Consider the following 27,420-nt stretch of genomic DNA (forward strand, 5'->3'; position numbering starts at 1 on the left):
AACTCCATCTCCCAACTAACCAGCAAAGAGCCAGGCAGGAAACTTGGCTCAAGAGAACCAGCAAAATGCTGAAAGTGGCACTGTGGCTCAAGTGGTAGAGCACTAGCCTCGAGCAGAAGTGCTCAGGGACAGTGCCCAGGCTCTGAGCTCAAACCCTGTGAATCCCAATGGGAGCATGCCATCCCAGCAACAAGCACCTAGACCCATGGGACTCAGCCAATCCAGGGAAAAAGGATCATGGAGAGGAGTAAGTGGAGAATGATGTCTCATCTTAAATGGAGTCACTTTGTCTCGCCCTTTCAAAATTAATCAGAGCTGGGAGATCAAGAGGAATAGTTGTTTACCCACCTAATGTCCATACCTGTCCTTTTTCCATCTGGACAGAAACTTGCATTCTTGCCCTAGTTATATATATATATATATATATATATATATATATATATATATATGTATATGTATATGTATATGTATATGTATACATATATACATGTATATATATGTATACATATATATACATGTATATATATACATATATATATATATATATGCCTCTGACTGGTTACTCCCAACAAGTCCACTATCTCTAAACACTTCCTTCCTGCCCTCAGTCCAGTTATTCCTCCTTCCTTGTAATGAGCCACAATTGGGTTTATGTTCCAAATGAAACTTTTCTGGCTTGTGCCCAGGGTGTGTTCTCCCATGTCGTTCATGTTGTCAGCCTTATGCCTGACCCTTTTCAAGTTTCTTTTAACAGGACAACATCCCTCACCTAGGACGCGACTTGGGAACTTGCAGTTCAAGGCCATCCTCTTACTACACTTCTCTGCCCAGCGCAGATCTGGACCCTGAAGACCCCAGGCCCAGGAGCTCCTTGATGTGCCCAAGCTGCAGGAGGTAGCCAGAGGAGACCATGACACCCATTGGCCCTGATAACCATGTTCATGGAAATGATGAGGACTTTTACCTACCAAACTAGATGGTACCAGGCCAAATAACAAATCAGGGACCCCTGACTACTTCACCCCTTTTCAGCAGGAAGTAGTTCCAGAAGAGACAACCTCTGCCTATATTCCAGGCCTGGTACCCCTCCTCTGTTATTAGTAAACGACAAATGGTGGAATGTTAGCATTTCCCTAGCCTCAGGTCCTCAGCTCCTCCCACTAGACCCCAGATCCATCCATACCTAATGAGCCACTCCTACTTCCCTTTTACCCCCAGAGAGAAGCTGCCACCTGGATAAGGTGCAGACGCCATGTAGCTCCTTCTCCCGTGGGAACTATGGCCCCACTAATAAACCTCCTTATGAACCTTCTTCTCCTGTCTGTGGTTATCTCCGCCTGGTCCTCTGGGATGGCTGATACCTATGTTTTCAGAGGTTCCAAGCCTGCCTTGGCAGGAAAGTCCATGAGGCTCTTAACTCCAATTAATTGCCTAAGAGCTGGAAGTAGGGCCTTGGCTCAAGTGGTAAAGAGCTAGTCTTGAGCAAAAAAGCACAGGGACAGCACCCAGGCCCTGAGTTCAAGCCCCAAGATTGGCCCAAAAAACAGAAACAACAAAAAATCTTTACTCCACTCAAATTTCCTTATTTGACCAGAAATCATTCATTTCTGTAGAATTTTGGACACAGAGAAGGTCTGCAGTATATTATCTCAGTGATTTGGCTGGAGCAAACTGTTCCTTTGAGACCTCGACAACCATTCATTCCTGACTTTGAATCTGAACTTGTTCCCTGCAAGTCTTCAGAGGATTTCAGCCCGAAGGAGCAATGGCATTAGGAAGGGATGACTTCCGGTAGGGATGGCTTCCCATAGAGATGGCTTCCGGTAGAAAGGGCTCTCAGGAGGAATGGTGCCGGAAGCCATGGTTCCAAAAGTGATGCTTTCGGAAGCAGCGGTTTCCAGTAGGGATGGCTTCTGGAAAGAATGACTGTAGGAAGTGATGGTTCCTGGAAGGGATGGCTCCTGGTATGGAGGTTGGGGGAAAGGGGTGGAATAAACAAAAATGGCTCCAGGAACAAGGTGACTTCGCAAAAGGGTCCCCAGTAGGGATAGTTTCCAGTAGAGATGACTTCCAGTAGGGATGCCTTCTGGCAAAGATGGCTGCTGGAAGCCATGGCCTGTGGGTGGAGCCACGCTCTGCAGAGCTGGTCCTCCTAGCCCCGCCCCCAGCACTCCCGGAAGTGCATGGTCACTGCCCCTGCCACTCTTTGGCAACCACAGCTTTGCTACTGGTTCAACTCGGGGTGGACTTCCCAGCAGGTAGATCTGCTTCCGGTGCACCCCGAGTTCCTGAGGCTCCCAGGGCCTCCAGGCCCCAAAGTGCATGTTTTCAAGTCAAGAATTTGGGGAAGAAAATCGAGACATCTTCCAAGAACCTTCACCTCGTTTTATCTCGCTGGGCAGTTTTACCCTTCAGACTCCTCTTCATTTGGGGAATCTGCCTGGGGAGAAAGCTCAGACCAGTACACTGGGGAACTTGGAAGTTCCTGGACAAAACATTACCCCCCACACCCACCGGCTACGCACCAGCTAGGACTCTACCCCAGGTCTTCCTTCCCTGCCCTCCCCTTGGGCTCCTGGCTCCCCTTAGCCTTTTTCTCTCCAAGCTTCTCCCCTGCCCTCTCCGCCCACAGAAGCTGAGGCCTCCAGGTATTTTCCAGCTGAGCACTTTATCTCCATAATCAGACCCAGATAATCAGCCTGACTGGATTCTATGTACCTAAACCAAGAAATCCCAAGTTGCTAAGCTACATTGCTCCACCACTCCAACTACAGCCTTCTGTTTCTGCTCTGAAAAGTCACAGCTCACTGGGCATCTGTAATCCTAGCTACCCAGGAGTCTGAGATCTGAGGATCACAGTTCACTGCCAGACAGTACAGGAAAGCCCATGAGAGTCTTATCTCCAATGAACCACCAGAAAACGGGAAGTGGGGTTGAGGTTCAAAGTGGTAGAGCACTAGCCTAGAGCAAAAAGAGCTCAAGGACGGTGCCCAGGCGCTGAGTTGAAGCTACAACCACAAAAGTAACAAAAAGGTCACAGCTCAACCCATACCTTGGGCTGCTTGCAGGTAGGACTTGAAACCTTGTCAAGCTGTACAGCTAGTAGGCAGAGATTCACATCCAGAGCCTCAGAATTCTCCAGAAGAAACAGGACATTACATTTTCCCAGCCCAACCTTAGGGGCTCTGAGGAGATGATGAGACACTGCTTGGGCTAGCCCTGGTCTCCGGGGCCCTGAACTTCAAATTCATCCTTGGCCTTTGAAAGTTGCTGGGGTGGCTGTAAACTTTGGAGCTTAAAGTTATCTTTAACCTCTGAATGAGTAGGAGGTGCTAAATCCTGGGAGCCCGTGCTCGTTGTCTGCCTGTGACCCTGAGTTGGGTTACCTTTGCGCCTGCCCAGCTGTCCCTGCCCTCCTACCTTGGCTGCCTGCCCAGTCAGGGAGGAGGCAGCTGAGTCTGCAGGGGATTGGCTAGGGCAACACAGCCCAACCTCCCACATACTCTTCCAGCTTAGTAGCCTGAGACAAGGAAGTCCCAGATGAGGGAAGAGAAGTTTGTGGGAGAAAAGTTGCTCCTGGAAGAAGGTGCTAGGCTGGGGGAGGTGGTCCTGGCCTGAAATGGGAGGGCACTGCCCAAGGTCAGGGAGGTTCCAGGAGCCAAGTGGCTCTAGAGACTGGTGGTTTCTGGGTAACATTCTCTCACAACTTACCCTTTGATTCCGAGTAGGCTGCTCTAGACTGGAAACAGGTTTGTGTTCTTCCACATATCTTTCTTGGTCTCTCCTCTCCAACTCCTGTTCCTCCTCTCCTCTCTCACTGCTGCCTGCTTCCCTGGATTGTCTTCTTTCCCCCAGCACTCACAGTCCATGCGTCTGTGTTCCTGGAATTTCCTGTTCCTCTTCTGAGCTCACCTCTGTCCCACAGGATGCTGCAGTCCAGCCTGTCCTGGCTGGGCCTGGGCTGGCTGCTCACTACCTCCCCATGGCTGCTCCTGACGCTGGCTGGGGCCTCCTGGCTTTTGGCTCGAATCCTCACCTGGACCTACACTTTCTACAACAATTGCTGTCGCCTCCGATGTTTCCCACAGCCCCCCAAACGGAACTGGTTTTGGGGTCACCTGGGCCTGGTGAGCATGATGGGTCCAGATACCAGGATGGTTTCCCAAAGGGGTAGGGAATGGGCTTAAGGCATTGGACTTGGGGGTGGGGGTGGGGTTGAGGCTTAGGACAGCAGAAAAGTGCGGGAGAGAGGGAGGAGAGAGGCCAAGGGGAGCCTCTCTTTCTTCATTATCTTGCCCAATCTATTCCTGTCCCCATCCACCCACATTTCTGCCTGTTCTGTTATGAGCGCATCCCTAGCTTATGGAGGGCTCATAGGATGGGCTACACCAAGCACAGATCCCCCTCCACCAGTTCAGTTTCCACCCTTGAATTTGAGGCCTACTTTTCAGACCACATAGAGTCTACTCCCTGTGTGACTCATCTCTCCTAGCCTCAGGCACGTGTCTACCTCTCGCTGGGCTGCCATGAGTGGTGCTCTCATGTCTTTCACTAGCAGAGGCACCAGGGGGTCAGAGCAGAGGTGTGGACAACTCTGTAAAGTTTCTTTTCCATGGGGCTGGGAATATGGCCTAGTGGTAAAGCGCTCGCCTCATATACATGAAACCCTGGGTTCGTTTCCTCAGCACCATGTATATAGAAAAATCCGGAAGTGGCGCTGTGGCTCAAGTGGTAGAGTGCTAGCCTTGAGCAAAAAGAAGCCAGAGACCGAGTCCAAGCCCCAGGACTGGCAAAAAAATAATAATAATTTTCCTTATCTTCCTCTCTCCTCCTAGATGTACCAATGGACTGACTGATTTCCTTCCTTCCTTCCTTCCTTTCGTTTTTTCCCCCATCCTAGGGCTTGAACTCAGGGCCTGAGCACTGTCCCTGAGATTTTTTACTCAAGGCTGGTGCTCTACCACCTGCTTTTTGGTGATCAGTTGGGGATAAGAGTTTCATGGAGACGGGGGCTGGTGGCTCACGCCTGTAATCATAGCTACACAAGAGACTGAGGTCTGAGGATCTCATTTTGAAGCCAGCCAGCGCAGAAAAGTCCCCATGAGATTCTTTTTTTTTTTTTTTTTGGCCAGTCCTGGGGCTTGGACTCAGCACTTCTTTTTTGCTCAAGGCTAGCACTCTGCCACTTGAGCCACAGCGCCACTTCTGGCCATTTTCTGTATATGTGGTGCTGGGGAATCGAACCCAGGGCCTCATGTATATGAGGCAGGCACTCTTGCCACTAGGCCATATCCCCAGCCCCCCATGAGATTCTTATCTCCAATTAATCACAGAAAAAGTCCGAAGTGGCCCTGTGGTTCAAGTGGTAGAGCACTAGCCTTGAGCAAAAGAAGCTCAGGGACAGGGCCCAGGCCCTGAGTTCAAGCTCCTTGACTGGCAAAAAAAAAAGGTCTCAGGAGTTTCCTGCTCTTTGAGAAGACCTAGTCTCCGAATCCCAGCAGTATATCATTTACCTCCCTGCTGGGCACACTGACCCATTGGCCCTCCTTCCCCTGACCTTTCCAGATAGGGTTCCCTAACCACCCCCTCTTGCCATATGCTTACCCAGGTGTCCAGCTCCCAAGTTGGCCATCAATTCCTTCTTTTCTGTTTTTTTAAGTTGGTCATAGGGCTTGAACTCTGGGCCTGGGAGCTGTCTCTGAGCTCTTCAGCTCAAGGCTAGTGCTCTACCTCTTTCAGCCACAGTGCCACTTCCAGTTTTCTGGTGGTTCTTTGGAGAAAACAGTCCCACAGATATTCCTGCCCATGCTAGCTTTGAACCACGATCCTCAGATCTCAGCCCCTTGAGTAGCTAGGATGGAAAGTGTGAGCCACTGATGGGAACCTGGCCCAGCAGTTCCTTCTTGAAGCAACTTCCAAGTCCATATTCTTCTGAGCTGGGTAGGAAGAACAGGGCTGTGCCCATCTTCTGTTTTGCTGTTTTGATTTTTGAGGAGGCAGAGGGCCAGAGACAATGCAGGAGGCTGTCCCTGTTCTGGGGACATGAAGAGAGTTTAATGGAGTGAAATTAACTCTACGGTTACTCTTAGTGAGGGTGAATAGTAAGATTTAGGTGGGAATAGACAGAGACACAGAGAAGAGAGAAAGAAAGTACAAGATGCTAGGTAGGCTCTCATGGCTTACACTTGTCATCCCAGCCACTCAGGAGACTGAGATCTGAGGATCTCAGTTTGAACCCAGCCCAGGCAGAAAACTCCATGAGACTCTTATCTCCAATTAACCACCAAAAAAGCCAAAAGTGGAGCTGTGGTTCAAGTGTTAGAGCACCAGCCGTGAGCAAAAAAAATGCTCAGGAACAGTGCTCAGGCCCTGACAAAATGCCCTAGGACTGGCACAAAAACAGCAAGAGTTCAAGATGAATGGGGGCCAAGGCTCTGAGTTCAAGCTCCACAACTGAAAAAAAAAGATAAATGGGGTTGGAGCTGTGGTTCAGATGATAGGGCTCTTGCCAATGAGTATAAACTCAGATAACTGAGTTTCAGTCCCGGTCTTGGACAAAAAATAAAATTACAAGATTATGATTTGGAGATGGGAAGAATCCAGTACATACACAGTAAGATACACATATGCTCATACTCACAGTAAGACACATATACACAGAAAGATACACATACACCCATATACACAGTAAGATACACATACATTCATATACACAAAGGAAATCGAAAGAGGAAGAGAGAGAAGGAAGGAGGGAGAAAGGCATTAAGGAGGGACAAAGAAAGGGAGAAGGGTAGGAGGAAAGGAGGGAGAGAATGTGAGAGAGAGAGAGGAGGGAGGAAGGGGAAAGGACAGATAAATAGGGAATAAGGAAAAAACAGGGGCTGGGAATATGGCCTAGTGGCAAGAGTGTTTGTTTGCCTTGTATAGATGAAGCCCAGGGTTTAATTCCTCAGCACCACATATATAGAAAATGACCAGAAGTGGCGCTGTGGCTTAAGTGGCAGAGTGCTAGCCTTGAGCAAAAAGAAGCCAGGGACAGTGCTCAGGCCCTGAGTTCAAGGCCCAGGACTGGCCAAAAAAAGAAAAGAATAGAAAAAAATATGCATATATACATACATACACATGTCTATTTCTAGTTAAGAATCTACTTTATCTCCTTGTCTGTCTCTCTGTATCAGTTACCCATCATCCCACTATTTCATCTAAAATATCTTATATATCAAGCATCACATCACAGCACATCACATCACTTGTACATTCACACCTATCATCTAGCTACCCATCTATCTAACCTCTTCATCTCTCTCCATCCATTCTTCAGCCCATCATCCATCCACTATCTATCTATCTATCTATCTATCTATCTATCTATCTATCTATAGCTAACCATCTATCTCCAACTATCTTCATCATATCCCTCCATCTATCCATCCATCCATCTATTATCTATCTTGTTTTGTATGTGCCCATCCTGGGGCTTGTACTCAAGGCCTTGTCACTGTCCTTGAGCTTTTGGGGATTTTTTTTTTTTTTGGCCAGTCCTGGGCCTTGGACTCAGGGCCTGAGCACTGTCCCTGGCTTCTTTTTTGCTCAAGGCTAGCACTCTGCCACTTGAGCCACAGAGCCACTTCTGGCTGTTTTCTGTATATGTGGTGCTGGGGAATCGAACCCAGGGCCTCATGTATACGAGGCAAGCTCTCTCGCCACTAGGCCATATCCCCAGCCCCTGGGGATTTTTTTTGTCTTTTCTTTTTTGGTACTGGGGATCGAACCCAGTACGTTTCACTTGCTAGGCAAGTGCTTTGCCACTGAGCTACATCCCAGCCCTGTCCTTGAGCTTTTTTCCTCAAGGCTATCACTCTACCTACCACTTGAGCCACAGTTCCACTATCAATTGTTTTGCTAGTTAATAAGAGATAAAAGTCTCATGGACTTTCCTGCCTGGGCTGGCTTCAAATTGAAAACCTTACATCCCAGCCTCCCGAGTAGCTGGGATTACAGGTGTGAGCCATGAATGCCAGGCTGTTATCTATCTCTTACATCCATCCATCCATCCATCCATCCATCCATCGCTTCATCTATTCCACCCATCCATCATCCATACTCCTATCTAGGGCAAGAACCAGAGGAAGAGAGTAAGAAGTCAGAGAGAAGCACTAGCAAAGAGAGATGCACAGGTACCAAAAGACATAGATGTGGACCAACAGAGGTTGACTCAGTGACAGGCACAGACGAATGATCCAGAGAAGGGGGTGATGAGCAGGTTGGGGTGGGGAAAGAAGAGAGACAAAGAGATGCATTGGTGGCCCTGTAAGCCTCCTGCCTGGACTGGCCTCAGATTCTTCTTCCCTAGACAAAGAGCAATGAGGAGAGCATGAAGCTGATGGAGGAACTGGGCCACTACTTCCGCGATATCCACCTGTGGTGGATTGGGCCCATCTACCCCATCTTGCGGCTCGTCCACCCCAAGTTCGTGGCCCCCCTGCTCCAGGCTCCAGGTATCTCTGCTAGGATTCTAATCACTGGCACTTCCCTCACCTCTCCTCCCAGCTCTGCCCCCACCCCGCCCCCTCTAGAAGGGTAGGAGAAGAGGCAGGATGACTTTGTGGGGATAAATGAGAGAGGTGTGTGCGTAGCATGCTTTGCCCTGGTCAGGTGGGACGTATTAGATGTATGCTATGCCATGTTAGCCTGGTCTGTGGCTTTCCTTTTCTCCTCTCCTCCTCTGTCTTTGACCCCCTTCCTTCTGGATGTGGAGGGGGAAAATGGGGACCCCCATACTGGGAGCCCTACATCCTGCCCATCTCCGGGGCCCCTGATGGTTCTCCTCCATGTCAGCTGGGTTTGCACCCAAGGAGATGACCTTCTACAACTTCCTGAAGCCCTGGCTGGGTGAGTGAGTGCCTGCGGGCATGGGCGAGCGAGCGAGGCTGGGGCTGAGGGCAAGGCACCTCCATGCTGAGTCATCCTCACTGCCCCCTGCTAGGTAATGGACTCTTGCTGAGCGCCGGCAGCAAGTGGAGCCGCCACCGCCGCATGCTGACCCCCGCCTTCCACTTCAACATCCTGAAGCCATACGTGAAGATTTTCAACAGGAGTGTGAACACCATGCACGTGAGCACCTGGGGTCCTGTGTCCTTTTCTTCCAGGAGCACCTGGGTTTGCCAGCCTGGCAGAGATGTTAAGTTCCCCACAGCTCTGCAAAGCCAGAGCCAGAGCTAAGACAGGGAGGAGCAGGCTCCACTTCCCAATGGAAGGAGCAGAGATGAAGAACTGGGGTCACATTGTAACCACTCACCACTGCATTAGTGAAAAGGATGATGCTGGTGGCTCCCACTTAACGAAGCACATACTATATACCAGAAAAAGCATGCATATATGGCATCTACTGTAACTTATGACCTGCTGAGATAGAGATTATTGTTTAGCCCAAGGACGAGGAGGAGTGGGAGGAGAAGGAGGAGGAAGAGGAGGAAGAGGAGGGGGGCGGGGGGACTTGTTCAAGTTCACTTGGCAGTGGGTGATGCTAAGTAGTGGACCAGGGATTCAAACCTGGCTCATCAGATTCAAAAGCAGGTCAGCTTTTCTGTTGAACCTGTGGCTCCTGTTCCCCAGCCTCATCTACCCTTCATCTACCAGTTACAGCTTCAACTTCCTTCCCTGGAGTCAGGTGCCTGGGCAGAGAATGAAGAAGGCTGGCCTGACCCTAGTCACCATCCTAGCACTGGGGATGGGATGGGCTCAGACAGTCAGGACACAGTCCCAGCCTTGTCCTCCCATTATCTGGCTAGGCCAAGTGGCAGCGTCTGATCTCTGAGGGCATTGAGCGTCTGGACATGTTTGAGCACATCAGCCTCATGACCTTGGACAGTCTGCAGAAATGTGTCTTCAGCTTTGATAGCAACTGCCAAGAGTGAGTCCCTGAGATGAATCTGGATCATGGACACAAGGGAGGAGGGAGAGGAGGGAGGAATGTTTGGAGGAACCCTGGGGACCTTCCTGGAGGAGGAAGTGAAAGAGGAGGAGGAGGAGGAGGAGGAGGAGGAGGAGGAGGAAAAGGAGGAGGAGGAGGAGGAGAAGAAGAAGAGCTGGAATTGAAGGACAGGGAAGGGGAGAATGAGTGGTCCCTCCAAACAGGGAGATTTCTCTGAGTCAAGGAAAGCCAGCGTGGGTGATGGGGACTTATAAGTGAGTCCAGAGACAACGTGTTACCCAGACTTCCTCTTTTTGTGACACAAGCTCTGAACGAAACAGCTTAAGGCAGGAAAGATTTGATTTTCTTTCACAGTCAGAGGTTTCATTTCATCATAGCAATGAGAGTAGAGCAGCTCACCTCATGGCAGCCAGGAAACAACAAGACGGGGGAGCGGGGGTGGGGAGAGACAGAGACAGAGACAGCCTGGGCCTTGCTGGCTTCTTCCTTCTTCCCTTTTGTTCTCTTATCAGGGCCTCCATATAGGGGATGGTGCCTCCCATATTCAGAAGGAATCTTCTCCCCTCCTTAGTCTTTTCTGGAAGTTCCCTGATAGGTGCAACAGACAGGTCAGAGTGCACGTGACACATCTCCTAGGTGTCTCTCCTATGATCAGGTTGATGAGATTAACCATCACAGAGCTGGGCTCTGGTGCCTCACACATGTCATCCTAGCTACTCAGGAGGCTGACATCTGAGGGTCATGGTTCAAAGCTAGCCTAAAAAAAAAGTTCAAGAGACCCTTCCCCCCATCTCAACTAGTAACAACAGGCCCTTGTCATGCCCACTGTGCAGGAAGTATATATAGGAGGATGGCAGTCTAGACTAACCTGGGTAAAAAGCAAAACCTTCTTTGAAAAACAAAAGTAGAAAGGGCTGGGGGCCTAGCTCAAATGGTAGAGCACCTGCCTAGCTACCTTGAGGTCCTGAGTTTGAATCCAGTTCTACCAAGCAACCACAGCAAAGCCCCTGCACCCTGCCTCTGTCCTGGCCCTGCAGGAGGCGCAGTGAATACATCGAGGCCATCTTAGAGCTGAGCACCCTCATAGTGAAACGGTACCACCAGATCTTCCTGCACACAGACTTCCTCTACTACCTCACCACTGATGGCCGGCGCTTCCGCAAAGCCTGTCGCCTTGTGCACAACTTCACTAATGCTATCATCCAGAAACGGCGCCACACCCTTACCATCCAGGGCACCGAGGACTGCCTCAAGGCCAAGGCCAAGTCCAGGACTTTGGACTTCATCGATGTATTGCTCCTAGCCAAGGTGGGCCGCCCTGGGGTCTGAACTCGGGAAGTAGCACAGACCTTTGAAGTTAGCTGTCAGTTAGGCCCAGCGCCACTGGCTCATGCCTGCAATCCCAGCTACTCAGGAGGTTGAGATCTGAGAATCATGGCTCAAATCCATAAGATTCTTATCTCTAAGTAACCAGCAGAAAGACAGAAGTGGAGGTGTGGCTCAAGTGAGAGAGCCCCAGCCTTGAGTGAAAGTGTTAAAGGGAGAGTGCAAGGCCCTGAGTTCAAGTCCCAGTACCAGCACACACACACACACACACACACACACACACAATGCCAAAATGTCAGAACAAATTGGACTTGATCCAGAAGGCACTGGGGAGGCACAGAGAAAGAGTGGGAGGAAGGTGGAGGTAACTTTTAGAGGAGACTCTGTTGATGGTTTGTGTTGAAGGAGCAAACACCCCGGGGAGGAAGCTCCGAGGGGCCAAGAGGATTGTGTTATTAGCAGGTTAGATTCCAGCGCCCTCAGAATGGTGGGATTTTGCATTGCTTTCTTTTCCAGGATGAAGATGGGAAGCCACTGTCGGATGAGGACATCCGAGCAGAGGCCGACACCTTCATGTTTGGGGGTGAGGGTCATGGGTGGGCCCCTCCATCCTGGGGACAAGGCGGCCGGTACCTGGGGATACTCATTCCGCGCATGCGCTCCTCTCCGCGCTCCTCTCTGTCCTCCGGGCACTGTCCACAATCCCCGGTGCTGAAGCATCCCAGTGACCCTCGCCTGCCCTGCTGCCCCTCAGGCCACGACACCACGGCCAGCGGGCTCTCCTGGGTCCTCTACAACCTAGCCAAGCATCCGGAGCACCAGGAGCGCTGCCGGCAGGAGGTGCAGGAGCTCCTGAGGGACCGTGAGCCCAAGGAGATGGAGTGGTGAGCGCAGGGCCCCGTGGCCAGTCCCTCGTTCCTCTCCTCAGCTCTGCGCCACAGAATGGAAAGGGGGACTCTATTTGTGGATTCTTTCATTATTGCTTGGTAAGAATAGGGGCCAGGCCAGGTGCTGGTGGCTTATGACTGCAATCCTAGCTACTCAGAATGCTGAGATCTGAGGATCAAAGCCAGCAGGGACAGAAAAGTCCCTGAGACTCTTATCTCCAATGAATCACCAGAAAACTGGAAGTGGTGGTGTGACTCAAGTGGTAGAGCCACAGGTACCAGGCCCAGTGTATATTATTAATTCAAAACATCTTGTAAGCCTTCTATGGACCTTTGTTTATTAGTGCATTTGATAACTGTGTGCATATGGGTGTGGGTGTGCGCACGTACACATGCTGGTACTGGGGCTTGAACTCAAGGCCTGGGTACTGTACTTGAGCACTTTTGCTCAAGGCTAGCACTCTACCACTTGAGCCACAGCTCCACCTCCAGCTTTTTTGATAGTTTATTGGAGATAAGAATCTCATAGACTTTCCTGTTCGGGCTGGATTTCAACTGTAATTCTCAGATCTCAGCCTCCTGAGTATCTACGATTTCAGGCATGAGCCATCAGCACTGGGCTAGACCTTTATCAGTTTTTTCACAGACTAGGGGCCAGAAGCAGTTGGTAAGGCAGTCTGGCAGGCAGACTGGGTGGCTCTGGTTCTGCTCCCTGGATAATGGGAAGGGGGGGCACTGCCCTCAGGGACGACCTGGCCCGGCTGCCCTTCCTGACCATGTGCATCAAGGAGAGCCTGCGGCTGCACCCACCTGTCACTGTCATCTCCCGCTGCTGCACCCAGGACATTCCGCTGCCTGATGGCCGGGTCATCCCCAAAGGTGCCACTGTGGGAGGGGGGTTTTCTGGGTGTTTGGGGTCCATCAGGCAACACTGACTTCATATTAACTGCTCGATCTCGTCCAACAGGGAACATCTGTGTCATTAGTATCTTTGGAATTCATCACAATCCTTCTGTCTGGCCGGACCCTGAGGTGTGGCCCTGCACCCCCATACCTGGACCCCTTGTGGGGCGTGGTCAGCACGGCCTCACCCCTGCGTTTCAGAATTGTGAGGGCGTGGTCATGTACGGCCCCACCCCTTCATCACCAGACCCTATGGCCTGTCCATCATGCGATCCAATGAAGGGCGTGGTCAGCATGTGGCCTGCCCCTCCACCCCCCACCCAGGCTGAAAGGCATGGCCATGTATGGCCCCGCCCCTCCTCCTCTTGAGGGGCGTGGACAGGGATGGGGCAGTCAGACCCAGTCCAGCTCTTGCATCCCCAGCCCGCTGGTTTTTGGTGTGGGAGGGGGTGGCTGGGTGAATGGAAAGACAGCAGTGCAGTCTCAACTGGCCCCCAGATCTACAACCCCTACCGCTTCGACCCTGAGAACGTGAAGGACCGATCACCACTGGCTTTCATCCCTTTCTCGGCGGGGCCCAGGTGAGACCTGGAGGTGAAATCAGAGAGGGCGGATGGAGCTGGACACAGGACAATGGGGAGATGGATGCTCACCTTTCAAGTCTTCTGCTGCGCAGGTGGTTTGGAAATTGGAGTGAGTGGGTTGCATGCAATGGTTTGGAGATTGGAGTAAACAGGTGGCACAGCAATTTGGGGACTAGGGCACACTGGTTGCTCGCAGTGGTTTGGAGATTGGGGCACTCAGGTTTCACACAGTGGAGATTGGGTTGCTCAGGTGGTGCAGTAGTTTGGAGATTGGGGCGCACAGGTGACGCAGTGGTTTGGAGAATGGGAGCGCAGTTGCTCTGAGCTTCCCCTGCCAGCTAGTCTGAGTTGGGGCTAGATCCTGAGTTCGGCCGGAGCCCCCACCCCCCACTCCCCGCAGGAACTGCATCGGGCAGACCTTCGCACTGAGCGAAATGAAGGTGGCGCTGGCGCTGACGCTCCTGCGCTTCCGCGTGCTGCCCGACGCCTCGGTGCCCGAGCCGCGCCGGAAGCCGGAGCTGATCCTACGCGCAGAGGGCGGCCTGTGGCTGCGCGCGCAGCCCCTGGACTGACTGCTCCGGCCCGGGCAGGACCCCAATAAAGCTGTACCCCCACCTATGTCTGAGCCTCACTGACTGTCAGGGGGGGAAGGTGGGACCTGGGAGTCCTGGGGGACCCTGAGGGGTGAACTAAGGTCCTCACTCATGCTAGACAAAGGCTCTACCACCGAGCCACGTCTCAGCCCTGCAGTCTCATAATTTATGTCGAGCCATTGTCCGGGTCCCCAGCGTGTGTCGTTTTGAGAGGACCTGGGTCTTTGACTCCCTTCCTTGGGGGAGGGCTGACAGCCCTTGAGGGCAAGGTCAGGGCTGGTACTGCCCATAGCCCTAGTCCACCCTGCCCCACATTGCAGGTGACAGGGCGGTGACTAGATGCATGTACAGCAGCCAAGGTTGGTCCAGTCCCATTGGCACTCAGCCTGAGATCAGGAAGCCAGCCTGGGCAAAAAACATTTATACCTGTCTCCCCAGCAAGGAGATTGGCTGCTGTCATGGCCAGAGCCAGGCCTGCCAGGTCCTGGGGCCTGAACCCGGGGCCTGGGCACTGCCCCCGAGGCTCAAGGCTGGCACTCTACCACTTGAGCCACAGCTCCATTTCCAGCATTCTAGTGGTTCGTTGGAGATTTGAACCATGATTCTCAGATCTCTGTCTACTGAGTAGCTAGGCTTATAGGCATGAGCCATAAACATCTGGCCCAGAGATTTTATTTTTATAGCAAAGAATGCATAATGTTTTAAATGGAGGGTCTGGATATGGTGGAACAAGTTTTCCCAGAACAAGTTTGACTTTCCAGTTCCCAAGACACTGATTTGGGGGACCTGTTATGAGAAGTAGACTGTGCAGAACAGAGACAGCAAGGTTGCAGCCCATCCCTAGCCTTACCTTGGCAGCCAGAAATTTCTTTCTACTCTTATTCTGTAGAAACCCATGCATTTATTCTTTACACCTACAATTGTGCTTTTCCCATGATATTGGGTAAGCAAGATTGTGCAGTGTGTAGCTTTGGTACCTGGTTTTTTACATAAGCATATTAGATTTGAGATCTATCCATGTCAAGGCTTTGCTTCCTTTTTTTATTTTGTCAGTGGTGAGACTTGAGCTCAAAATCTGGGCACTGTCCCTGAGCTTTTCTGCTCAAAGCTAGCACTCTACCACTTGAACCACAGCACCACTTGCAACCTTTTCTGAGAAGTTTATTGGAGATGAGTGTCTCCAGGACTTCCCTCCCTGGGTTGACTTCAAACTGTGATTCCTTAGATCTCAGCCTCCTGAGTACAGGAGTGAGGAGCTAGGAGTACAGGAGTGAGCCCCTGGTACAGGAGGAGTACAGGAGGAGCCCAGCTCCTCCAGCCTTTTTAAATTTCTAAACCATTCCTAGCCCACACACACAAAAAGAGATCACAGGATGGCCTTGGGCTGCAGATTATAGTTTGATGACCCTAGAATACAGAAACTGAATTGGTAGATTGTTCAGAAATGCCCAAGGCTTATTCTCATGCCTACCCCACCCTGCTCCCAACCCTCTCCTACCTCCATCTCTGCTGGGTGAGGTGAGGGGCTGAATCCCTTTAGGCAATGTGATGTTGGAGAGGTAAAGGTCCTATGGTGCTTAGAGGATGGTGAATGAGTGGAGGCGGCGTATGATCTGGGGGTCTCCAGGATTCTGCGCACCTGCTGTGTCAATCTCAAAACCCCTTCCAGTGCTGGGGAGGCTGCCCTGGAGCCTGCACCATCTGGGTGAGGAGGGGTGGCCTCTGCTGGACACTGCGGGAACAGCAGGGCCTGAAGTGTTGGGTTCCGGGCACGTGCGTAGGTGTGTGCCATGTGGGGGTGTATGTATGTGTGTGCATACACGTGTGTGTGTTCAGTCAGTGTAACTGTCTAGATTGGGTTGTGTTCCCGCCAGGCACCTGTGTCTTTGTCCTCTGCCCTGAAGTGCACACAAGCTGCTCTTGCTCTGAGGGTGGGAATGGGCGGACCCCGCTCCCTGGCTCTGGGGAGGCTTTGACCTCTGCCCCCCAACCCTAGCTCACCTCCCCACCATCTATATATTTAGCTATCATGTATCTCTCTAATTAGCTATTGTCTATATATCTATCTTTTTTTATCATCATCTTCTATCTTTTTTTTTGGCCAGTCCTGGGCCTTGGACTCAGGGCCTGAGCACTGTCCCTGGCTTCCTTTTGCTCAAGGCTAGCACTCTGCCACTTGAGCCACAGCACCACTTCTGGCCATTTTCTGTATATGTGGTGCTGGGGAATCGAACCCAGGGCCTCATGTATACGAGGCAAGCTCTCTTGCCACTAGGCCATATCCCCAGCCCCATCATCTTCTATCTTATTCAGTTGATTACTTTTTTAAAAAAGTGTGTGCTGGTTATGGAGCTTGAACTCAGGGCCTGGGTGCTATCCATGAGGGTTTTTTTTTTTTTCCTCAAGGTTGGTACTCTACCACTTGAACCACAGCTCTACTTCCATCTTTTTGGTACTTAACTGGAGAAACGAGTCTCACAAGCTTTCTTTTCCCAGGCTGGATCTCAACCTCCTGAGTAGGATTTACAGGCATGAGCCAAAGGTGCCTGCCAGGTTACTTATTATTTAAACTGCTATAGAGACTTTTTACAGAAAAGCAGGTGCCCAGCCCTTCCTGAACTCTGCACTGCCCAAGCTCCCTCTGCCAGCTCCCTCTGTGCCCAGCCTCCAGGTGTGGCTTATCAACCCAGGCTGCATCCCTGGAATCTGACCCAGGAAATCCCCCAAGGGGCTGGGTTCTTCTAGAGGAAGGCCCTACAGTCTCGCAGGCAATGCAGCTTCTGGGCAGAGGCTGGCAGGTCTCAGTCCCTGAATTCTCTGAGGAGGAGCAGGGCCACCATAGGGGGACATGTTCTGGGACCAAGGCTGGCCTTGAGTCTTGCTTTTATCCCCTATACTTGCACTTGCATATGTTGGAACTTAGGGATCCCCCTTACCCCTGCATCTTGAGGGGAGGCTGAATGCGAGGAGTCTGATGCCCACACTGCATCCAAGAGAGCTTGTTCTGCTCTGGCTGGCCAGCCCCGCCCCCGTGTGTCCTGGCCACCTGCCTGGGTGGGGAGGAGGCAGCTGGGCCTGCAGGGGATTGGCCAGTCCACCCCAATCCTGCAGGGGATTGGCTGGCTCGCCCAGCCAGCCCCCACAATCTCGCCAGGTCAGGAGTCCCAACCGAAATTTCCTCACTGAATTCCGGAGAAGAGGTGGAAAGAGGAACAAGTGACTCCAGCAAAGAAGGTTCCAGGACCGGGACAGTAAGGAGGGAGGCTCCTGACTTTATGGGAGGGCTTTTCTTAAGGCTGGGCTATCTCCAGAAAGATGTCTGCCCAAGACTGGGCAGCAACAAAGGCCGCTGTGGTTTCTTCCTGAAGTTCATACCCATCTCTCTCTAATTCCCACAGGTTACACTCTGTCCTTGTCCACCCTGTCCTTTCCTTCTTCCTTTTCTCTCCTTCTACTTATTTTTCCCTAGGATTTGAACTCAGGGCCTGGGCACTGTCCCCTGAGTTTTTTCACTCAAGGCTGGTGCTCTACCACTTGAACCACTGCTCTACTTTCTGCTTATTGGAGATAAGATTCTCATAGGCTTTCTTTTCCAAGCTGGCTTTGACCCACGATCCTCAGCCTCCTGAGTATCTGGGATTACAGGTGTGAGCCACCAGTGTCCTTCCCCTCTCACTTGTTCCTTTTCTCTTCCTCTCCCTCCTTCTCCTCCTCTTCCTCATCCTCCTCTACCTTTCAGGGCCTCTCCCATGATTGTACTGTGTCTCCTCCATTCCCCTACCCCGTCCAGCATCCCTGGAGCTCCCTCAGGCCCTCTGTCCTGCAGGATGCTGTGGCTGAGCCTGTCCTGGCCGGGCCTGGGGCCCTTGGTCCCCTCCCCATGGCTGCTGCTGCTGCTGGCTGGGGCATGCTGGCTCCTGGCTAGAGTCCTCACCCACGTCTGCACCTTCTGTGCAAACACTCGACGCCTGCGATGCTTCCCGCAGCCCCCAAGGCGGAACTGGCTCCTGGGGCACCTGGGCCTGGTGAGTGCCAGCAAGCGGTCTGCTGGTGGAGGGACTAGAGGAGTCTGGTGAAAGTTGTAGGCTGAGGTCTCGGTTGTTCCCACTAAATCTTATTTCCTCACTGTCCCTCCAGCCGCATCCTTCTTTGCACTCTTCTCCACACCGTCTTTCCTTCTTGGTGCACCCATGAAATGCCTCAGGGAAATATCCTCCCAGCAAGTGTCCCAAGTGTCCTGTGGCTGGACTTAAGGTCTCACAGGGGCCCCGTCCAGGGCTGACTCTGAGCCACCCCATGCCTGGGGTTTTTGTTTTTCAAATGTTGGCTAGGGGCTGGGGATATGGCCTAGTGGCAAGAGTGTTGACTCATATACATGAAGCCCTAGGTTCGATTCCCCAGCACTGCATATATAGAAAATGGCCAGAAGTGGTGCTGTGGCTCAAGTGGTAGAGTGCTAGCCTTGAGCAAAAAGAAGCCAGGGACTACAGTGCTCAGGCCTTGAGTTCAAGCCCCAGGACTGGCAAAAAAACAAAAAAATTTTAAAGATTAAAAAAAAATCAAATGTTGGCCAGGTGCCAGTGGCTCACGCCTGTAATCTAACTACCCAGGAGGCTGAGATCTGAGGATCGTGGTGGGAAACCAGTCCAGGCAGTAAAGCCCATAAGACTCTTATCTCTGATTAACCCCCTGAAAAGATTGGAAGCGAAGCTGTGCTTCAAGTGGTAGAGCACAAGCTTTGAGAAAAAAAAAAAAAAAAATCAAGCAAACTCAGGGACTGCGCTCAGGCCCTGAGTTTAAGTCCCCAGGACACACACACACACACACACACACACACACACACACACACACACACAAACACACATTGACTAAATGAATGATCTTTGATCTTGCAAGCAAACACACACAGGGCATATAAATGCATGTATTGTGTATGTATGTATGTATGTATGTGCATATTCTATCAGCTATGTATCTATCTATTTGTCTACCATCTATTTATGAAAGACAGAAAGAAGAGAAAAATTGGCTTATGAAATTACATAATACAAGATCCAGGATGGTACCTCATGTGTGATCTCATGTGCAGTCTGCAAGCTTGTGGGACCAGGGTGGCAGGTTGTGTGATGAATTCTGTGGGAGACAAAGGTTGGGTGGAGATCTGGGGTGAGAGAAGCTGCTGGCATAAGTTCTGGCACTTTCCTTCACCCAGAGTTCTGGTGTTTAGGGGGAGGAGAGAGGAACGGAGAGGAAAATAAGAAGAGTAATCAGGCCCCTTCTCTGCTGTTTGTTTGTTTGGTTGGTGGGTTTTTGTTTTTTGCCAGTCCTGTGGCTTGAACTCAGGGCCTGGACACTGTCCCTGAGGTCTTTGGGTCAAGGCTAGCACTCCACCACTTTGAACCACTGCCACCTCCCAGTTTTCTGATGGTTCACTGGAAATAAGAGTTTCATGGACTTTCCTGCCTTGGCTGGCTTCAAACCTCAATCCTCAGATCCCAGCCTCCTGAGTAGCTAGGCTGACAGGCATGAGCCACCGACACCCCTGCCTCTCTGTCTTATCCAGTCCTCCCCCATGGATGTTAGATCTTCCTTACTCACTCCACTGGGGCAAATGCTAATTTTATCTCAAACTTCCTGGGTTGGGGCACAATTCAGAAATCATTCAAGAAGTGACCCCCTTCCCTTGTCTTGCTTGCAGGCCCCACCCACAGAGCAGGGAATGAAGGAACTGACGGCGCTGGTGGGCACCTACCCCCAGGGTTTTATGGTGTGGCTGGGTCCCATATTTCCCCTCATCAATTTGTGCCACCCTGACATCGTGCGATCTGTCCTCAATGCCTCAGGTATCTCCGGGAGCTGGCAGTGGCCGGCGCTGTGGGTGTGAGAGCCTGGAGCCTTCACCCCCCACCACATGCCTGCAGGCCCTGCTTCATCTCTTCCTGATTTCCATGTCTTTCCCTTGGGGTCTTTGCTGGCTCCTCTCCTGCTGGCTCCCTCCATTGCTGTGGCTGTCTGCCACACATGCCACTAGCTGTGATCACCTCCAGGTCCAGCACCTGAAGCACCAGCACCAGTTCACGGCTGGTCTCTCTACTGGGAGCCCTCCCTCACTCCAGCCTGGACCCTCCCCTGGCCTCAGCCCTCCCCACGTCAGACCAGCCAGGCCAAGGATGGGACCAGGCCATGTTCTTAGGGGCTGTGGCTCTGACACTGCTAGGGCAGGTCATGGCTCTTTGTGGCTGCCAGGTTTTTTTACTCATGGCTTTGAGCAATGGATGAAGTGTGATGTAAGCAGAGAGGGAATCACCACCCGCAGAGTGGATGAAGTGGCATTCAGGCATGGCTGTACCCAGGTATCAAAGAATACCGATGGACAGGCTGGGAATGTGGCTTAGCAGTAGAGTGCTTGCCTTGTATGCATGAAGCCCTGGGTTTGGTTCCTCAGCACCACATAAACAGAAAAAGGTGGAAGTGGCACTGTGGCTCAAGTGGCAGAGTGCTAGCCTTGAGCAAAAAGAAGCCAGGGATAGTGCTCAGGCCCTGAGTTCAAGCCCCAGGACTGGCACACACACACAAAAAAAATACCAGTGAAATCTGTCTCCCTGTGATGGAGTTGCCTTTCTGCGTGTCACTGTTCCTTTCAAAGCAGCCCTGCCCTCAGCGTGTGGATCCAGGATCACATAAATTTAGTACCATGAGAGAGTTCACCTTACCACAGTATGCTGATAAATTGGCCATAATTCACTTGACTCATCCTGGCCTCAAAGTCCAGAATCCTCATGTTACCCATGATTCCCAACAGCCAAGGGCTGGCAGACATGCCACCATTAGCAAGACTGACTTGGGAAACAAGAGATTGAATGATTAATAATTCAGGCAGTCTAGGGCCAGCGCAGGCAGCTCAAGTTTGTAATCCCAGTTACCCAGGAGGTTGAGATCTGAAAGTCCCAATTCAAAGCCAGCCCTGGACAAACAAATTGGAAACTTTTTTTTTTGTTTTGCCAATCCTCGGGCTTGAACTCAGAGCCTAGGCACTGTCCCTGAGCTTCTTTTGCTCAAGGCTAGCACTCTGCCACTTGAGCCACAGCGCCACTTCCACCTTTTTCTGTTTATGTGGTGCTGAGGAATCGAACTCAGGGTTTCATGCATGCCAGGCAAGCACTCTACTGCAAAGCCACATTCCCAGCCCCTAAGATATATTTTATCTCCTTAACTAGGAAGAAGCCAGTATTGCTGGGCACCAGTGGCTTACACCTGGCACCCTAGCTATTCAGGAGGCTGAGATCTGAAGATGGTAGTTTGAAGCCAGCCCACGCAGAAAAGTCCCTGTGAGACTCGTATCTTTAATTAACTACTCAAAAACCAAGAGTACTGTTGTGGCTCAAGTGGTAGAGTACTAGCCTTAAGCAAAAGAGCTCCAGGGCAGTGTCCAGACCCTGAGTTCAAGCTCCAGGACTGGCACACATACTCGGTCTTGAACTCAGGGCCTGGCTGTTGAACCTTAACTTTTTGCTCAAGGCTGGAACTCTACCACTCAAGCCACAGCTTCACTTTCTGCTTTTTGGTGCTTAATTGGAGATAAGAGTCTCACAAATTTTCCTGTCTGGGTTGGCTTCAAACCACAGTCCTCAGATCTCAGCCTCCTGAGTAGCTAGGATTAGGGCAGACATGTTGGGCCATGCGGGAGGCATGACAAGGCAAGCTGGTGCATGGTCATATCAGGCCAACCCATGCTGTGGAGGGATGGCACCCCCATGCTGGACCATCCACTCCTGATGGCTTTCTCTCTCACCAGCGGCGGTTGCCATCAAGGACTTGGTCTTCTACCGATTACTGAGGCCCTGGCTGGGTGAGTGGCTGTGGGACAGGGAAGGGGGACAGCCCTGGGGACAAGCAGGGGCTCTGCCCTCACCCACTGCGCATGCTGCCCACCAGGGGATGGACTCTTGCTGAGCGCAGGGGACAAGTGGGGTCGCCACCGCCGCATGCTGACCCCCACCTTCCACTTCAACATCCTGAAGCCATACCTGAAGATTTTCCAGGACAGTGTGAATATCATGCATGTGAGTGCCCGGACCTGGGGTCCCAAATGGAAAATGGAGATCTGGTCTGGGGCCTGGGTTCTGAGGGGCAGCTGGGAGGACATCATCATTTCTCATTGTGCCATGATTTCTGCTTCTGCCAAATGAGAAGGAGAGAAATCTCTTTAACTTTGAGGCTGGTCCAGGAGACAATGGAATCACATCTCTGGGACACAGAAGGTGCTCACCTGGCACACAGTAGGTGCTCTTATGGTGCACAGTAGGTGCTTATGGTGTAGGTTCTGTTTCTTTGAGGCTGGTCTTGGCCCTGTGCTTCTGACATGACTGGGGCTTAGTCAACTCCAGGCTGATTTTAAGTGTTCTTAATTGGGATGATTGGATTCTGGTTCTTGTGATTCCCTCCCTTGCTGTTCTGATGGCACAAACACCATTCCATGAGAGCAAAAAGACTCTGAATTGCACTTGGGAGCTTAGATTTATAAGGAGTGATGGCTCCATCCATTTCCCTCACCTGGTGTTGGCCAGTGAGGGTTCCTCACAAAGTCAGAAGTGGGTGTGGAGGAAAGAAAATTCTATGTCTTTCATAAATGTCTCCTTCCCAATTCTTTTTTTTTTTGTGTGTGTGTGCTAGTCCTGGGGCTTGAACTCAGGACCTAAGCTCTGTCCCTGGCTTTTTTTTTTTTTTTTGCTCTAGGCTAGCACTCTACCACTTGAGCCACGGCACCACCTCTGGCTTTTTCTGTTCATGTGGTACTGAGGAATCGAACCCAGGGCTTCATGCATGCTAGGCAAGCACTCTACCATTAAGCCACATTCCCAGCCCCTTCCCAATTCTTTTCTTCTTCCTTTACCCTCACCCAAACCTTGCCACGTGATTTTCCAATTTCCACTAAGGGGTGAAGATTGAGCCACACTCACTTTGTTTTTGTTTTATTTTAGTATCAGTCCTGGGGTGAACTCAGGGCCTGGGCACTGTCCCTTAGCTTCTTTTGCTCAAGCCTAGCACTCTACCACATGAGCCAGAGAGCCACTTCTGGCTTTTGCTCTTTATGTGCTGCTGAGGAATAGAACTCAGGGCTTCATGCATGCTAGGCAAGCACTTTACATACAGTTAAGCCACATTCTCAGCCCTCACTTTATGTTTTTTTCTATTTTCTTTGGTTTTGGTGCAGGTCCTGAGGCTTGGATACAGGATCTGGGTGCTGTCCCTGAGCTTTTTGGCTCAAGGCTAGTTCTCTACTACTTGAATCACAGCTCCACTTTGGCATTTCTGGTGATTAATTGGAGATGAGTCTCACAGGGACTTTTCTGCCCCAGCTGGCTTTAATCTGAGCGATCTGAGATCCTCAGATCTCAGTCTCCTGAGTAACTGCGATTGCAGGCATGAGCTACGGTGCCGGACTCCAGCTCTGTCCCTTCTGAGGCTATGTCACTCTTGGCCTCAGCCAAGTCCCTTTCTCTGGTCAGGCCAAGTGGCAGCGTCTGATCTCTGAGGGCATCGAGCGTCTGGACATGTTTGAGCACATCAGCCTCATGACCTTGGACAGTCTGCTGAAATGTGTCTTCAGCTTTGACAGCAACTGCCAGGAGTGAGTCCCTGGGACCATATGTGCAGGGGTCATTTCCAGGCTTCATTTCTAGAGAAACCTTGCTGGTTGGGTAGAGTTAAGGAGTGAAGTCCTATCCAGGATGTGGACCCCTAAGCTATGGACCCAAGGAAGGAGTTAGAAGAAGGTGGACTTAGATAGGGTGGACTTAAAGGGGAACGAAGGTGGCCTTTCTGGAAGAGGGAGGTCAGATGTGTCCTTAAAGGATGTGGAGGGAGATTGGGTAATCAGTCTTTCCAGGCAGGTAGTGAGGAGACAACTTGGAAGGGAGGCTGGAGGGGAGAGGAGGCTGGAAGGAATATTGCAAAGTCTGGCAAAAGGTGTAAACTTCCCTTGAGCTTTCCCAGGAACCACGGAAGCTTTCATGCCCATGTGAGTAAAGTTTCCATCACAGAGACAGAGTCCTCAAGGTGAGTGATATAAAAGAGAGAGAGAGCTGGGCACTGTGCCTCACCTCACCATCCCAGAGGCTGAGATCTGAGGATTGTGGTTCAAAGCCAGCCTTTGGAGGTCAGGGAGGCTCAGGGATTGCCTCCCTTCTGGGCTTGTCCTGCAGGAAGCCCAGCGAGTACATCGCTGCCATCTTGGAGCTCAGCGCCCTGGTGGTGAAGAGACACCAGCAGCCGCTTCTGCACTTGGACTTCCTGTACCAGCTGACCCCTGACGGCCGCCGCTTCCGGAAGGCCTGCAACCTGGTGCACGCCTTCACGGATGCCGTCATCCGGGAGCGGCGCCGCACCCTCCCCCGTCAGGGCCTGGATGACTTCCTCCAAGCCAAGGCCAAGGCCAAGACCCTGGACTTCATCGACGTGCTTCTGTTGGCCAAGGTGGGCTCCCAGGACATGGGAGAGATGAGTTTTCTTTCATTCGCTACTTCATCAGCGGCTTGTGATCAAGTGTGGGAAGAAACGGCAGGGCAGATTGGGTTTTGTGGATGGGAAGAAAACAACGTGGGCTCAGTGCAGGGGACGTTAGAACTCAGGCAGATGTTGGAGGAGAGGTGGATCAGAGTAAGCATGGTTAAATAGGTGTGTGTGTACATTATATGTATGTGAAAATAGTATATTATCCAACAAAAACTTTTTTTAAGGAGGAGGAGAGTTAGAAAGAGGAATAACTGGGTGCCAGTAGTTCACGCCTTTCATCCCAGCTACTCGGAAAGCTGAGATCTGAGGATCATGGTTTAAAGCCAGCCCAGGCAGGAAAATCTGTGAAACTTTTTATCTTCAGCTAATCATGAAGAAGCCAGTAGTAGAGCTGTGGCTAGGAGACAAGGACCCAGGCTAGGAGCCTGTGGCATAGGCCTTGGGCACTGGTGACAGGGCGGTTCCGAGTTTTTGGCTGGAAGATGGATGCTCAGAGATGATCTGTGGTTGGGCCTCTTGTGGTTTTGCAGCGTTGCTTTCTCTCCAGGATGAGGATGGGAAGGCCCTGTCGGATGAGGACGTCCGAGCGGAGGCTGACACTTTCATGTTTGAAGGTGAGGTTTTCCAGACCCACACGGGAGCTAGAGATAGGGCAGGAGCCCCTCCATCGTGGATGGCCCCATCCTGAGCTGCGCTCCTCTCCGCCCTGCCCGGGCGCTGTCCACGATCCCCGGTGCTGAAGCAGCCCAGTGACCCACGGCTGCCCTGCTGCCCCTCAGGCCATGACACCACGGCTAGCGGCCTCTCCTGGGTCCTCTACAACCTGGCCAAGCACCCGGAGCACCAGGAGCGCTGCCGGCAGGAGGTGCAGGAGCTCCTGAGGGACCGTGAGCCCAAGGAGCTGGAGTGGTGAGCGCAGAGCCCGGTGGCCGGTCCCCCGTTCCTCTCCTCGGCTCCGCACCCCCAGGAGGGGAAAGGAGGCTCCTTTTCCTGATTCCGGCATTGCTTGGTGGGAATAAAAACTGAGCTCAGAGGCAAGTACTAGGCCTGGCTAGCAAAGGACAGATTTTTTTTTCTTTTTTTTTGTGCCCATCCTGGGGCTTGAACTCAGGTCCTGGGCTGACGCTGTTTCTGAGCATTTTTTTGCTCAAGGCTGACGCTGTACTACTTGAGGCACACCTCTACATCTGGCTTTTTGGTAAGAGTCTCATGGACTCTTACCTTGGTCGTGGGTCTTGAACTCTGAGCCTGGCGCTGTCCCTGAGCTCCTCAGCTCCATCCTGGTGCTCTACCACTTGAGCCACAGCACCACTTCCGGGGGTCGTATTTTCTTCTAGGACGTTCTTAACTTCGTGTTCTAATGCTTAAACTGTCAAGGTTTAGGCTTATCAAAGACTAAGGGCCAGAAGCAGTTGGTAAGGCAGTCTGGCAGGCAGACTGGGTGGCTCTGGTTCTGCTTCCTGGATAATGGGAGGGGGGGGCACTGCCCTCAGGGACGACCTGGCCCGGCTGCCCTTCCTGACCATGTGCATCAAGGAGAGCCTGCGGCTGCACCCGCCAGTCACCGTCATCTCCCGCTGCTGCACTCAGGACGTTCCGCTGCCCAACGGCAGAGTCATCCCCAAAGGTGTGGCCTTGGCCGGGGCCTCCGGGGCAGGGAGTGGGCCCACCACGCGGCCCGCCCGTCACCATGTCCCCTCCCGCAGGTGTCGTCTGCCTTATCAGTATTTTTGGGATTCACCACAACCCGTCGGTGTGGCCAGACCCCGAGGTGCTGCGCCCCGGGTTCCCGAGTGGGGGGCGGGGGACTGGGAACCACCAGCGCTGCCAGCGCCCCATCCTCTGTGTCCCGCAGGTCTTCGACCCCTTTCGCTTCGACTTGGAGCAGGGGAAGGACCGGTCCCCGCTGGCCTTCATCCCCTTCTCCGCGGGGCCCAGGTGAGGCCAGCCAGGCTGAGGCGCACGGGTTCAGGCAGACTCAGGACAGCGGGGCTCACAGTCCCGGCCTCCTGCAGCCAGGGAGGGCAGGGAAACCGTGCGGAGATTGGGGGGGGGGGCAGCTGCTCTGAGCTCCTCCCGCCCCTTGGTCTGAGCTGGGGACCAGAACACCCCCAGTCCGCCCAAACCCAGTCCAGCCTGGGTCCTCCAGCCACTCAGTTGGGATCATCATCTCCCCAACTCCGGTCAGGGTCCCCCCAATCAGCCTGGCGGGTCCCACCCCCATCCCCTGACCCCACCCGGGGCCCCCACTCCCCCCAAACCCCCGATTCCACCCGGGGCCCCCACGCCCCCATCCCCCGACTCCACCGGGGCCGCCACCCCCATCCCCCAACCCCACCCGGGGCCCCCACCTCCCCATCCCCCGACTCCGCCAGGGGCCCTCATTTCCCCCATCCCCCGACTCCGGCTGGAGGCCCCATTTTCCCCCGTCCCCCAACTCCGGCCGGGGCCCCCGCTCCCTGCAGGAACTGCATCGGGCAGACCTTCGCGCTGAGCGAGATGAAGGTGGCGCTGGCACTGACGCTGCTGCGCTTCCGCGTGCTGCCCGACACCTCGGGGCCCGAGCCGTGCCGGAAGCCGGAGCTGATCCTGCGCGCAGAGGGCGGCCTGTGGCTGCGCGCGCAGCCCCTGTGCTAACCCCGCCCCCACCCGGAACCAATAAAACTGAGCCCACCGTG

The 27,420-nt window shown here is 52.5% G+C and overlaps 2 protein-coding genes across 4 annotated transcripts; both read left to right on the forward strand.

Moving 5' to 3' along the window:
* Window positions 1-3,491: 3,491 nt before the first annotated feature.
* On the forward strand, window positions 3,492-27,420 carry LOC125348877 (cytochrome P450 4F6-like). Of its 2 annotated transcripts, XM_048342498.1 has the most exons (14): window positions 3,558-3,603; window positions 3,926-4,127; window positions 8,354-8,498; window positions 8,839-8,892; window positions 8,987-9,114; window positions 9,792-9,913; window positions 10,972-11,242; window positions 11,777-11,843; window positions 12,015-12,144; window positions 12,893-13,026; window positions 13,115-13,179; window positions 13,549-13,631; window positions 14,035-14,206; window positions 27,380-27,420. In XM_048342498.1, exons 2-13 carry the CDS (start codon window positions 3,927-3,929, stop codon window positions 14,204-14,206), a joined length of 1,572 nt encoding a protein of 523 aa, XP_048198455.1. In that variant the 5' UTR covers window positions 3,558-3,603; window position 3,926; the 3' UTR covers window positions 27,380-27,420. The 2 variants fall into 2 exon arrangements, with proteins under 2 accessions (XP_048198454.1, XP_048198455.1); XM_048342497.1 differs by lacking the exon at window positions 27,380-27,420 and having other exon boundaries at window positions 3,492-3,586; window positions 14,035-14,254.
* LOC125348878 (cytochrome P450 4F1-like) lies at window positions 17,374-27,420 on the forward strand. 2 transcript variants are annotated; one of them, XM_048342500.1, is made up of 13 exons: window positions 17,374-17,478; window positions 18,054-18,252; window positions 19,926-20,070; window positions 22,023-22,076; window positions 22,163-22,290; window positions 23,737-23,858; window positions 24,433-24,703; window positions 25,290-25,356; window positions 25,522-25,651; window positions 26,236-26,369; window positions 26,449-26,513; window positions 26,598-26,680; window positions 27,208-27,420. In XM_048342500.1, the coding sequence occupies exons 2-13, from the start codon at window positions 18,055-18,057 to the stop codon at window positions 27,377-27,379; spliced, it is 1,569 nt and encodes a 522-aa protein (XP_048198457.1). In that variant the 5' UTR covers window positions 17,374-17,478; window position 18,054; the 3' UTR covers window positions 27,380-27,420. The 2 variants fall into 2 exon arrangements, with proteins under 2 accessions (XP_048198457.1, XP_048198458.1); XM_048342501.1 differs by lacking the exon at window positions 22,023-22,076.

The sequence above is a fragment of the Perognathus longimembris genome, chromosome 3 (assembly GCF_023159225.1).
Source record: "Perognathus longimembris pacificus isolate PPM17 chromosome 3, ASM2315922v1, whole genome shotgun sequence".
NCBI lineage: Eukaryota > Metazoa > Chordata > Mammalia > Rodentia > Heteromyidae > Perognathus > Perognathus longimembris.

What these genes read in the sequence shown, in the direction of transcription:
- LOC125348877 (XM_048342497.1), top strand. Translation starts at nt 3,927, where the DNA reads ATGCTGCAGTCCAGCCTGTCCTGGCTGGGCCTGGGCTGGCTGCTCACT. An exon ending in TTTGGGGTCACCTGGGCCTG is followed by an intron (nt 4,128 to 8,353) that starts GTGAGCATGATG and finishes CTTCTTCCCTAG; the next exon opens with ACAAAGAGCAATGAGGAGAG. An exon ending in CCCCCTGCTCCAGGCTCCAG is followed by an intron (nt 8,499 to 8,838) that starts GTATCTCTGCTA and finishes CCTCCATGTCAG; the next exon opens with CTGGGTTTGCACCCAAGGAG.
- LOC125348878 (XM_048342500.1), top strand. Translation starts at nt 18,055, where the DNA reads ATGCTGTGGCTGAGCCTGTCCTGGCCGGGCCTGGGGCCCTTGGTCCCC. An exon ending in ATCTGTCCTCAATGCCTCAG is followed by an intron (nt 20,071 to 22,022) that starts GTATCTCCGGGA and finishes CTCTCTCACCAG; the next exon opens with CGGCGGTTGCCATCAAGGAC. An exon ending in TGACACTTTCATGTTTGAAG is followed by an intron (nt 25,357 to 25,521) that starts GTGAGGTTTTCC and finishes GCTGCCCCTCAG; the next exon opens with GCCATGACACCACGGCTAGC.